We start from the raw sequence: 13468 nt of genomic DNA on the forward strand, positions 1-13468 counted from the left end.
TAATTCCCAAGTCTTTACTTAATATCTTTTTCCCTAAGGGTTCTAAGCCAAGATTGTCCTTTCTGTTGAGGAAGAATAACTTGGAAAGAGGGAACTTTCACATTTGGGCCTTGGGGCAGATTTTACTGGGTGGAGGGAGACCACAGTTGGATCATGTTGGTTGGCCTGGAGCTGAGAGAGCTAGATTTCATTCCAGCTCCAACTTGTACCTCCTCTGTTCTCTGACCTCTTCTGGCTGTCAGAAGGTGCACAGGATGGGGAAGAGTTGGAAAGAAACCTAGGAGAGGAGCAGGGAGTGGCCCAAGGTATGATACGGGCATTTTAGGAGTCTTCTGGAAAAACGTGGCAGTGATTAAGGCAAGGGTAGATTCCAGAGGGATGACTGTAAGTGGTGAGGGGACAGGTGCATTTGAACAGGTGGAGACAGGGGCGGTGGGCATTCCAAGTGACAGACACTGGTTAAGTAATCCCAGAATCTGAGAAAGTTGTTCCAGCTGGATGTCTGGGTTTCCTGAGGGTAAGTAGTACATAGCACACAGAGATGGGGATATATTGAGATGTCTTCAGTGCCAAGGAGAGGTTTCATCTCACTCTAAACCTCACCTGCTTTGTGACCTTGGGCAGGTTACTTATTCTGTCTGGACTTGAGCTTCCTCATCCATGGGAAGGGTTGGGCTAGATCTGGGAGGTCAAAGAGGTGAGATTTGTTTGACTGAAGATGATAATCGCCTGGACTGTTGTCTTGAGAATAGTTCTGAGACCAGGTCATGGACAAAGGAGAAGAGGGTGGTGTTCAGATACCAAGTGTCTGCTTATCCAAGACTAGATGGTTCCTCATGGTCCCTGCCAGCTCTGTTAACTCTGTGACTACTTGGAGCTCACTTTGTGTGCCTATGGCTTATCAATAACGAGGAGGGTGAGGAGGAGGATAATGGTATCACAAGTACAAATTCTATGTGGAGGAAACTTACAGATATCATCTCATTTTTTTCTTGATAACAAATCTATAAGACAGCTGCTAGTTCCTTTTTACAGATGAAGAAATTGGATCTATGAAAGATGAAATACTTGCCTGTAGTCACCCAACTATAAGTATAAAGCTGAAGTCCACACCCAGTTGTATCTGACTCCAAACCTAAATTCCTATCTACTGCACCCTGCTGGCTCTGTAAGACCTAGTGGTGTCTTCTGAAGACTAAAGTCCCTTCATGATTCCTTCTAGGAACAGGCAGCAACATGTGCTACATGGAGGAAATGAGAAACATTGAACTGGTGGAAGGGGATGAAGGGAAGATGTGCATTAATACCGAGTGGGGAGGATTTGGAGATAATGGCTGCCTAGATGATATCCAGACCCAATATGACAAGGAGGTGGATGAGGGGTCCTTGAATCCTGGCAAACAGAGGTGAGAAGGGTGTGTGTGTACATTTCTGTAGGTCGTCCAACTTCAGCACATCTATGGGGGTGCCCTTTTCATATTACAGATATGTGTATAGCTTGTATATTTATGACAACTCTTCATCAGATGTCAGTGAAGTGTCTAATTTGAACAAAAGCAAAGGTGGCCCAGTGGAAAAGAATCCTCGTACAATGCAAGAGACGCAAGAGACAGGTTCTATCCCTGGGTCAGGAAGATTCCCTAGAGAAGGAAATGGCAACCCACTCCAGTATTCTTGCCTGGGAAATCCCATGGACAGAGGAACCTGACAGTTTACAGCCCCTGGGGTCACAAAGAGTCTGACACAACCAGAGCATGGACACAGAAGCAGCAAAATGTTATGATAAGTTTCCAACAAACAGAAAGTGTGCCTTTTTCTAATTACCATAAAGTTACCATAAGGTCTAGAGGTGGCTTTGGAAATGAGGCCAAGGTTGTCAGGAAGTCTATTCACTGTGGCCTTGATGTCACATGGCAAGGGCATGGTGGGCCTCTCAAGATGGTTTTCTAGTAAGTCCTGTTTAGAGGTCAACATCCTCAGTCCTTCAAGAGCAGGCTGCCAGGTTGCTGACCTTTGTGGTTCTGGGGTTGGGGAAGTAACTGCAAGTGAAGGATGGGAATCCTGGTTCTCAGTCATGACATCATGTCCCAGCATGGGTCACAATCACTTGTAAGCGTTATTCCAATTGCTAACCATACTAAAAATACAACAATGAATGGTTAAAAAAATAAACAGAAAACAGAATACATTTTCATTTGCATTCTCATACAGCTTCTTTAGTCGGAGAGAAAGGGGTGGAGCTAGCATGGGGGGGACTGATTATTAGCCTGGGCCCATCTATTTCTGGAGGCGTTGGCATGCTTTTTCTGTAAAGGATCAGAGAGTAAATGTTTTACTCTCAGACCATGTGGTCTTTGTCACGACTAAGCTCAGTGTCTTTCTATATAAAATAAGATGAAAATATAGATTTACTGTGAGAAAATATCCAGGTGGAAAAGTTGAGCTAGGAAATGGGATGGGATGCCTGGGTCTCAGATGCCTTGCTGACTATTCAACTGAGAACACTCAGTAGGAAGAGGCTTGACAAGACCAAGACCAGCCCTGTTGGTCCCACATCTTCCTTTGGCACTAATCTTGGTAGCTGGGAGGCGGGTGAGTTACCATTAGCCCAGCTGAACCAGGGGCCCAAATCACAAGGGACCTGAATCCCAAGTTGGGGCATCCAAGTTTTGTGTCTGAATCCTTTGGAGGTTCTCATTTCTGGAGTGGAGAGTGTTAGGGGGCAACATACTTGGATTTACTTTGCTGTCCCCATTGTTTGTCTAAGTGTTGGTTCCTTAGACTGATGAAATCCTGAGCAGTTAAGAGAACACAAGTCCAGCATATAAGTCTCAGGCACACTCAGATTTTCATTTGACCCTGCAGGCAGTGGGAGTCCAGCTGCACCTCATTGTTATTAATACTGTCACACATACCTGGGCAGAGTGCCTGGTCAGTGCCTGTTGATTGTAGAGCTTCTCTTGCCCCTTCCATCGTGGAGCTCACAGCCTGGTAGGAAGAGGGAAGGGAGCTAACATTTTGAACCATGCATGGTGTGTGTATACAGTTCAAATATGTTATCTCATGGAGCAGAAGCTCTGGTGGAGATTTCTTCAAATACAAAGCCAAGGTAAACTAGCTTTGGGGCCAGAAAAGGGACTTATTTTAGCTTCGGGTCTACCGTGCACCAGATGCATGGCTCCCAACAGCCTTGTGGGGTCAGTGATTTGCTCCCTGTTTCATAGATGATGGCTTATAGTCCTTACTCAGGTCATGCAGCTAATGTGTGGCAGAGCTGGAACTTGACTTCTGCTCAACATGTCTCCAAAGCCTGGCCTTCCCACATCATACTGTCTGTTGCATGCACTTCTCTGGGCCTGCTGCCCACTCTACCCCACTGTGACCCAGGCAGCTAGTGGATGCCAGTGGCACGCCTTCCATGGTCTGACGTGTGATCCTCTTGGAAACCACTCACCAGCACTGATTTTCCTGCTCTCACCAACCTTGTCTCTCCTTCTCTCAACAGATATGAGAAAATGACCAGTGGGATGTACCTGGGGGAGATTGTGCGGCAGATCCTGATCGACTTGACCAAGCAGGGTCTCCTCTTCCGCGGCCAGATTTCAGAACGTCTCCGGACCAGGGGCATCTTTGAAACCAAGTTCTTGTCTCAGATTGAAAGGTGACTCATGGTCAATTTCACCTGCTTGATGTAAAAGATCCTATATTGGGACATGCTGCTGTATCACCAGGCTCCAGCAGATTTGAAATTTAAAAATAGAGAGTAATAGCCTGGCTGGGCCAAGAGTTGCCTCCTGGGGCTGCTCCCACTCTCCAGCTACATCAGTACTAAGCACCCAGCTGAAGAGCCAGAAGCTTGTCTGGGCCCCTAGATTCCTAAATGGTTACGGAAGAGTTAGGTTAGGTTAAAAAATGATCCTCTTCTGGGACTTCCCTGGTGGCCTGGTGGCTAAGCCTCTGTGCTCCCAGTGCAAGGAGCCTGGGTTCCATCCCTGGTCAGGAAAATAGATCCCACATGCTGCAACTAAAACCTGGTGCAGCTAAATAAATAATAAAAAATGATCCTCTTTTGATTCTGAAAAGATGATGTGCTCATACTTTATTCTTTAAAGATGATGGAACTTTCTGGGGGTGACAGACCTTCTAGAATCTCAGCTTCTAAGGCATCCTGCTCCACCCTTGCCTCTGCTGGGACCATTTCTTCTCCTGCTCAGGCACCTAGGGATGGGGGGCTGTGAGTCCTGGGGAGCAGGTTCCAGGGCTCCAGCAATAGGTCTTGACATCCTGCTCTGCTTGCTGGCAGCGACCGGCTGGCCCTCCTCCAGGTCAGGAGGATCCTGCAGCAGCTCGGCCTGGACAGCACGTGTGAGGACAGCATCGTGGTGAAGGAGGTGTGCGGCGCTGTGTCCCGGCGGGCGGCCCAGCTTTATGGCGCTGGCCTGGCTGCCATCGTGGAGAAGAGGAGGGAAGACCAGGGACTTGAGCACATGAGGATCACCGTGGGTGTGGACGGCACCCTCTACAAGCTGCACCCACAGTGAGTGCTCCAGAGACTCAGGGCTGGGGGCTGAGGCTGAATGCGGACCCCTTTGGGGCTGACAGACAAAGTGGCTCTGCTTCCTAGTGCTGTGATGTGTGAGTGTTCACCACCCTCCCCAAACCCCAGGCTCCTCATCTGTATCAGGCAGGCAGAAATAATCTCTGCATCAGGGGCCTGCATGAGGATTGGGTGAGTTCATACATGAAAAGTGTTTTACACAGTCCTAGGGTGGTGCTAGTGGAACCCGCCTGCCAATGCAGGAGACAGAAGAGACATGGGTTCGATTTGTGGGCCAGAAAGATCCCTGGAGGAGGGCACGGCAACAGTATTCTTGCCAACTCCAGTATTCTTGCTTGGAGAATCCCATGGACGGAGGAGCCTGGCAGGCTGCAGTCCATAGCGTCACAAAGAGTCAGACATGACTGAAGCACCTTAGCACACATGCAGTAAATACAGGTGGTTATCATTAACACAGTCCAAACTGACCTCACAGGGAGCAATGAGAACTGAGTAGTTTGCACATCACAGAGAGTGTGTCAAGTATGAGCTCAGAATCAGCAGGCAGAAGGATGAAGAGTGAATTTGAATCCTGGCTCCACTGCTTAGAAGCTGGGAGGCCCAAGGCCAGTTTCTTAACCTCTTTGAGCCTAGTTCTTTATCTGTAAAAGGATGATAAAAATCATATCTACCTCATAGGTTGTCAGAATTCAGTTAGTGTCTGTAGACTATGTGACATATTACAAAGATGGCAATGATGGCAGCTTTTATTTTTATTTAATGTTTCACATTTTACCTTGGTTGGTAGCCAGCTTGTAAAAATTTCTAATCATGCTGAAATATATAGATAAACATATTATTACTATAGTCCTTGATGCTTAGCCCTTCCTATGATGCTGACTAATCCAGGATAACTGACTGACTTCTTTTCTTAATTCTTCCCTTGAAGTCACAGATTTTTGCTGTGATTCCTGCAAGCCTCTTCCTTTGAACCAACACCTGACCAAAGGACAAAAACCATATAATCATTTCAATAGGTGCAGATAAAACTTTTGATAAAATCTAGCACAACAGACTGGTTCCAAATAGGAAAAGGAGTATGTCAAGGCTGTATATTGTCACCCTGCTTATTTGACTCATATGCAGAGTACATCATGAGAAATGCTGGGCTGGAAGAAGCACCAGTTGGAATCAAGATTGCTGGGAGAAATATCAGTAACCTCAGATATGCAGATGACACCACACTTATGGCAGAAAGGAAAGAAGAACTAAAGAACCTCTTGATGAAAGTGAAAGAGGAGAGTGAAAAAGTTGGCTTAAAGCTCAATATTCAGAAAACGAATATCATGGCATCTGGTCCCATCACTTAATGGCAAATAGATGGGGAAACAGTGGAAACAGTGACACACTTTACTTTTTTGGGCTCCAAAATCATTGCAGATGATGACTTCAGCCATGAAATTAAAAGACATTTGCTCCTTGGAAGAAAAGCTATGACCAAGATAGACAGCATATTATAAAGCAGAGACATTACTTCGCTAACAAAGGTCTGTCTCATCAAAGCTATGGTTTTTCCAGTAGTCATATATAGATGTGAGAGTTGGACTATTAAGAAAGCTGAGTGCTGAAGAATTGATGCTTTTGAACTGTGGTGTTGGATAAGACTCTTGTGAGTCCCTTGGACTGCAAGGCGATCCAATCAGTCCATCCTAAAGGAGATCAGTCCTGGGTGTTCATTGGAAGGACTGATGCTAAAGCTGAAACTCCAGTACTTTGGCCACCTGATGTGAAGAGCTGATTCATTTGAAAAGACCCTGATGCTGGGAAAGATTGAAGGCAGGAAAGAGAAGGGGATGGCAGAGGATGAGATAGTTGGATGGCACCACTGACTCAATGGACATAAGTTTGAGTAAACTCCGGGAGTTAGTGATGGACAGGGAAGCCTGGCTTGCTGCAGTCCATGGGGTCGCAAAGAGTTGGACACAACTGAGCGAGTGAACTGAGCACCTTTTATGATAAGAGCACTCAACAAACTAAGAATAAAGGAACTCCTTCAACCTGATAAAAGCATCTGTGAAAAACCCACAGTTGATGCCATGCTTACTGAGAAGCACTGGATGGATTATTTCACCTTAGAGTTAGGAACAAGACAAGGATGTCCACTTTGCCACTGTTCTTCAACATTGTACTGTTTCTAACACTGCCTACAGATGATTGTGTGGTTTTTGTCTCTCAGTCAAGTCTTTAAAGAAGGGAGAGGCTTATAGGATCCAGGTCAAAAAATTATGTGACCTCAAAGGGAGAATCAAGTGTAAGTCTAGACAGGCAGTTAGGCAAGAAAAAGAACTAAAAGGCATCTATATTGGAAAAGTAAAACTACCAACTATCTTTGTTTGCAGATGACATGATTTTGTATATAGAAATCCTAAGGAATCACGAAAAACTATTGGAACTAAGAAACAAATTCAGTCAAGTTTCAGGATGTAAGATCAGTATACAAAAATCAACTGCATTTCTATGCATTAACAATGAATAATCTGAAAATGAAATTAAGAAAACAATTCCATTGAAATAGCATCAAAAAGAATAAAATACTTAACAATAAATTAACAAAAGAGGTATAAGATTTGTACACTGAAAACTACAAAACATTGTTGAAATTAGGAAAGACCTAAATAATTGGAAAAATATCCTATACTAGTGGGTTGAAAGGCTTAAGGTTGTTAAGGGAACAATTTACCATCTTTTTGTCTAACTGAAGTATAGTTGAGGGACTTCCCTGCTGGCCCAGTGGTTAAGACTCTGAGCTCCCAATGCAGGGGGCCCAGGTTCGATCCCTGGTCAGGGAACTAGATCCCACATGCTGCAACTAAGACCTGGTACAGCCAAATAAATGAATAAATATTAAAAAAAAAAATGAAGTATAGTTGACATGCAATATTATATTAGTTTTAGGTATACAACATAATTATTTGATATTTATATACATTGCAAATTGATCACCACCATAAGTCTAGTAACCATCTGTCACTGTCTAAAGTTACTGCAATATTATTGACTATATTTTCTATGCTGTATATTATATCCCACTGACTTACTTATTTTATAACTGAAAGTTTGTACCTCTTAATCCCCTTTACCTGTTTTGCCTGATCCTCTAGTCCCCTCCCTTCTGACGACCACCAGTGGTTTGTTCTCTGTATCTGTAACTCTGTTTGTTTTGTTTTTTTACATATAAGTGAAATCATGCTGTATGTCTTTCTTTGTTTGACTTACTTCACTTAGCATAATTCCCTCTAGATCCTTTCATCTTTTTGCAAATGGCAAGATTTCATCCTTTTTATAACTAATATACCATTGTGTGTATATGTGTGTGTATGTATCATATTTCTTTATCCATTCAGCTATTGATGGACAGTTGGGTTGCTTCCATATTTTGGCTGTTGTAAATAATGCTGCAATGACCATAGGAATACATGTATCTTTTCTACTTAGTGTTTTGTTTTCTTTGGTTGAATACCCAGAAGTGGAATTAGTGGGTCATGTGCTGGTTCTACTTTTAAATTTTTGAAGACCCTCCATACTGTTTTCTATAATGGCTATGCAAGTTTACAGTCTCACCATCAATTGATGAATGGATAAACAAAATGTGGCACATCTGTACAGTGGAACATTACTCATAAAAAGGCATGAACTACTGATACATGCTACAACTAAGTGCCAATGATGTTTTCCCTTTCTCTTTTTCTATAGCTTTTCTCGGATACTGCAGGAAACTGTGAAAGAACTGGCTCCTCAATGTGATGTGATGTTCATGCTGTCAGAAGATGGGAGTGGAAAGGGAGCAGCTCTGATCACTGCTGTGGCCAAGAGGCTACAGCAGGCACAAAGGGAGCACTAGGAAGCCCCTGGGGTTGGGCATGGTGTTCTTTGGCTACTGACCAGCCTTTCCTCTGGCAGATGTCGAGACCAACATGCAAGCTTCTGGCTGGCTTCACCTTCTGGATGGCCAAAAGAGAACCCCAGGTTCTTGGGTACTCTTAGAATTTTGTTACTGGCTTTCAACGGCATTAAATGACTCTCTATTTGCCATCTTTGTACCAAAGATGGGCCAACTTGTAAAACCAAAGCACTGGTCCCGAGAGATTCCGTTTCAGCAAATTTCTCAATTGAGAGCTGAGCTGTTAATTATCTGTGGCTTAGGGTCCTGTGACTGCTGGACTTGGAAGCAAACACACAATCTGCCCAGGTGGCCTGGCTGGCTGAATTCCTTATGGGAGTGCTTCAGTCATGGCTTGTAGCAGATTGGGCCATCTACTGGGAATGCACATTTCAGAAGGATAATCACCTGGAGATCTAATCTAACTTGTCATGTTGACTTCAAGCATGAAGTAAGAACAAAAACTTTGGAGTATTCAGCCCCAGGAAGAAACGTTGATTGCCAGGGATCCCAGAGGAAACTCTTCATGCTTAAAGTGAGTTATATCAGCGCTCTGTAGGATTTGTTTCTCAATACACATGAGTGACAGGGAGGATGCTGTTCGGGGCACATGTTAATCATTTTACAGGTGGTTTGTGCCACTGCTAATGATAGCTTTATAAAGAATATCAGGTATATGAAATCCAGTAAATAAAAAAATATTTGATTTCCCAAGAATCTTTGAATGAAGAGTTAATATTTCATCTGGGAATGAAATGATTTCATCCCTTGGGAACTCGATGCTCTGTTGGTGGAAGAAGAGACACACAGAGTCAGAAGTTGTGGTTTAAACTCTCTAGTTTAAACCTCTTACCAACAAGGAGAAAGTATATGGACTATTTTCTATAATATCTTCAACAAATTATCTGAATTTGATTTGAATGAATACTTCCTGTGACCAGGGCATTTACCACATGATCCTACAGCTCTTGCTTTGGAACAGCAGGAGTTGACCAGAAGAACTTTCATCTTCCAAACTGACCCCTACCTCTCTGGAACTCGGCCCCTCCTACATGCTCCATCTGTCTATTCTATCCTCCAGAACTAAGAGGAATTGGCCTGTCCTTGACCTTTTTCCCACTGGATGTCCTTTCTCTTTTTCTTTCTATTCATTTAATTCCCTGCTCTCATTCTCTAAACCACCTGTAACCTTCTACCTTATCACAGAGTTATCTGTACACATTTCTTTTCAGGCCTGGTAGATTTTAAGTGCTTTGTTAGATACATTTTTGTTCTGGCCCAGTGAACCCAGCACTGTGCCATTCCTATTAAATATTTCCTAGATAGAGGCATGATTGAAATAAAGTCTTCCAAGAAATTTTTCTTAGAATAAGTGTAGGCCATTATCATGGGTAACAAACTGAATAGAATGATATTTGATATTCCAGACCATGCAGGTTGATTTATTTCATGTACTTAATGGTGCTAATTGTCTCCATTTGCTAAAGCAGGACATTCAAACAGATAGAATGGAGGAGGATGGAGGGAGGGTAAGAGAGAGTTCAGTTGAGGCTTGGGGACAGATGAGGGAGTTCCCCAGGAAATATTTTTTCACACATTTATGAAATAGGTATGGAGAATACTGTTGTGGACAGGTTTTAGATTTACGAAAATGAACTTTTTTTTTTTTTGCATTGGCATTATACCTCTCTTCAAGGATGTTGTGTGGGTTTGTTAAAATTATCTTTTTGCATTTTGAGGTTATGCCTCTTTGGGGAAATGTTTCACCTTAACAGATTTTGCTTAGTTAGCCCCAGACCTTGTTGTCCTTATTATCCTTTCCCCAGTTCTGCTATTCCTAAGATACCCCCAGCTCCAAGTCCCTTTCTCTCCTGATTCTACTGGGGTCTCTCCCTTTGCCATCCTGCCTGGATGGATGACCTGGCCCAGAGATTCAGGGATCTGTACCACCACCTTTTCCTACCACCTAGTCTTTCAGCACATGTTTGGCAGGTTCGAAAGTCACCTGGCCTTCTTGTCTCTCGGGTTGGTTTCTTGCAAGAAAGAGAAGCCCCAAGGTATCTAGGCAACATTCTGACTACTGATAGCATCATAGAATCCTTGAACCAAAACGGAACTGCAGAGAGGGCAGATACCCTTTTTGCCGTCTTTGGACTGGCCAGCCCCAGAAACACCCGGGGCAATGGAGGGCTAACTTCTCGCAGTTTACTAGGCAGGACCAGCAACCACACAAGGTAAACTGTCCTCACGCCGCCCCCACAGGCTTGTCCTCTTAGAACAGGCATTGTTGTCTACCTTTTCTACCTCTGTGGGGACTCTCCCAGTCACCTTTTGTCCAGAAACAACTGATGAATGTAAGTGTAAGAACTAGAGTTTCCCCATAACTATGACCCCAGAACAAATGGGGTCATTCCCACTCTCTCTCTTCAGAAATCTTGTTTTCTCTCCTCTCCATCAGACGGAATGGGTGCTCCATGAGAATAAGGAGTTGGGTTTCATTTTTCCTGTTGTCCCCAGAGCCTACCCCAGTGGCTGGCATTGAGTACCACTGGACAGTTCTCTAAACGAACAAATGAATGAATGCTCAAACAAGCATGTGAATGAATTTTTGCTCTCCTTTGAATCACTCCATTCTTCTACCCCACCCAATGGGACTTGAGCCTTACACAAAATAGATACTCTATAAATGATAGCTCAACAAATGCTGAGCCCTGTTCTAGGCACTGAGGAGCCAAGGAATATAAGGTACCATTCCTGCTTCATGAGGACTCACAGGCTACCAGGGAAGGAAAGGTATATAAATATATGATACAATATGATAAACAGGAACAAGGTGAACATGCAATTCATGACCATGTGCTGCATCCTTTAGATCAGGAACTCAGTCTGTGTGTGTGCATGCATGTGTGTGAACGTGACCATAAACACCTTTGGCAATCATGAGAAATCTATGGGTCCTTTCTCAGAATGTTTTAAAATGCATTAAATACCTAGGATTACAAAGAAAGTCAGTGGTAGTGAATTAGAGTTATTAGAATATTACATTGGCAGTGTATTAATAGACGTGCTTATTGTTAATGCATTCTATGACAAACCTAATAACAATCATAGTCTTCCTGATGAGTGTAAACAATATTTTGAGACATTTGCAACAATAGCTCGTAAATGAAAATTTCCATGGTTTTCACTGGAGAGAAAGTTACAGGTGCAGTTGTTGCTCATATTTGTAATGGAAGGAAAGGCTAAATTTTAATTAGAAATGATTAAAATAAAGTTGAAACCCTTTCCCAAAGAAGTTTATGAACTCCTTGCTTTGAGAGTCATTGCGCCCTCCACCCCCCATCCCTCACCATGGGGTCCAGGTTAATAATCTCTGATCAAAATAGAAGTGGTGCTTACTTAGGGATAGCATATTAGATGGCAAAGAGGCAGTATGGTTTGAATTCAGAAGAACTAGACATGCTATTTAAACTTCCTGAGCTTCAACTTCCTCATGTGAGAAAGGAGAATACTATAACAGCCTAACACAGTTGTGTGAGCAACGCAAGCTGAACATGTGGACTTGTGGATAAGCTACAAGCCATTTGTACACATGTGAGGTGGTTGTGTTATGGTCATCATGGTTGTTATGGGCATCTTACCAGTGGTGTGATCAACTCAAATGTCAGCATCAAGGTCCTTCCAAGCCCATTGTCTGGACATATAAATGGCTAATGACTGGCAACTGAAGCAAATGCATTTCTCACAACCCCTTCTTTCCATCTCTACTGCCTTGTTATTCCCTCTCTTGCCATTTCACAGTTGAAATTCCTAGTGAACTATATTTTATTAAAGAAAGCAGGGGACTTGGGAGAAGTTGGAAAATAAATAATAGAGGAATCTGGTAGCTCATATTTAGGGTGAAGTAAGAGGTGATTAAAGTAAAAGAGTTGGGTTATTTTCCACTCCAGTCAGGGGAGGAATGAAGCTGGGGTGAAAGTGAAAATACAAAAACTCTTCCAGTTTTTTTTCTTTAATTTTTTGTTTTTCTAACGAGAAGGAGAGAGAGATAGGAAGAAAGGTAGGTTATTGACAAGCTTGGGAATCAGAATGGCTTGAGGGATTGACCTCAAGAGCAGGGATGGATTAACAGCACAAGAGACAACTGCAAGGTCTGCAGTTCACATCATGATCTGTATGTGACCCAGTTCCTTTCGAGTCACCTGTGTTAGCTCACATGGTCTCAAGTGGCCTTTCACAAGGTATGTTCTAAGTTTAACTGGATATTCCCAAGTTCACTAGTCCCTGGAGTCAGTCACTGTTTCCTTTAATACTTGAATGAAATGACTTATTTCTCCATACTTATTTCCAGATACTGCAGAAAGCTCTGTCCCCCAGCCCTAGTATTTCAGCAGTTCCTAAAAGGAATGCTTATATCCTCCCATTACTTCTCTAACTCCTGCCTCCAGTTTGCTTCCCACTCATCTCAGCTGATCTCACAATTCCTACAGCTGCTGCCTCTCTGTTTTGCCTGATCTGTGGGTCTGTCCCTTTTTGATTCCCCAGAACACCATTAACTCGAGGCCAGTGACTGGAACACACTTAGCTAAACATCTGGGGACTGTGGAGGGGGACTCCATCACAGAATAGGAAACAATTAATTGATGGCATAAGATGGCAGAATAGAAGGACATGTGCTCATTTTCTCCTGCAATAACTCCAAAACTACAACTTGTTGCTGAACAATCATTGACTGGAGAATGTTGGGTCCCACCAAAAAAAGATACCCCACACCCAAGGGCAAAGGAGTAGCCCCAGCAAGACAGGAGGGGTGAAATACCATTTAGAATCAAACCCCTTACCCACCAGAGATGCCAGGAGGGCTCAAACAAACCTTGTGCCCACCAGGACCCAGAGACCTCACAGAGACTGAGCCAGAACTATGTTTGAGTGTCTTCTGCAAAGGTACAGGTCAGCAGTGGCCTACCACAGGGGCAGGGACTCTGGGTGCA

The 13468-nt window shown here is 43.5% G+C and overlaps 2 protein-coding genes across 4 annotated transcripts in view; both read left to right on the forward strand.

Annotated features, from left to right (window-relative positions):
• Positions 1-9194, forward strand: part of HKDC1 (hexokinase domain containing 1) — a 41350-nt gene extending 32156 nt beyond the window's left edge. For both annotated transcript variants that reach the window (XM_020901420.2, XM_020901421.2), the window contains exons 15-18: positions 1223-1406; positions 3506-3661; positions 4304-4537; positions 8291-9194. In XM_020901420.2, the coding sequence (XP_020757079.1) occupies positions 1223-1406; positions 3506-3661; positions 4304-4537; positions 8291-8438 (722 nt within the window). In that variant the 3' untranslated portion in view covers positions 8439-9194. The remainder of the gene's footprint in view (positions 1-1222; positions 1407-3505; positions 3662-4303; positions 4538-8290) is intronic.
• Positions 9195-10590: 1396 nt separating this feature from the next.
• HK1 (hexokinase 1) overlaps positions 10591-13468 on the forward strand; it is a 120293-nt gene continuing 117415 nt past the window's right edge. For both annotated transcript variants that reach the window (XM_070470756.1, XM_070470757.1), the window contains exon 1: positions 10591-10711. The gene's annotated coding sequence lies outside the window, so the exon portion shown is untranslated. The remainder of the gene's footprint in view (positions 10712-13468) is intronic.

Source organism: Odocoileus virginianus, chromosome 7, assembly GCF_023699985.2.
Source record: "Odocoileus virginianus isolate 20LAN1187 ecotype Illinois chromosome 7, Ovbor_1.2, whole genome shotgun sequence".
Lineage (NCBI taxonomy): Eukaryota > Metazoa > Chordata > Mammalia > Artiodactyla > Cervidae > Odocoileus > Odocoileus virginianus.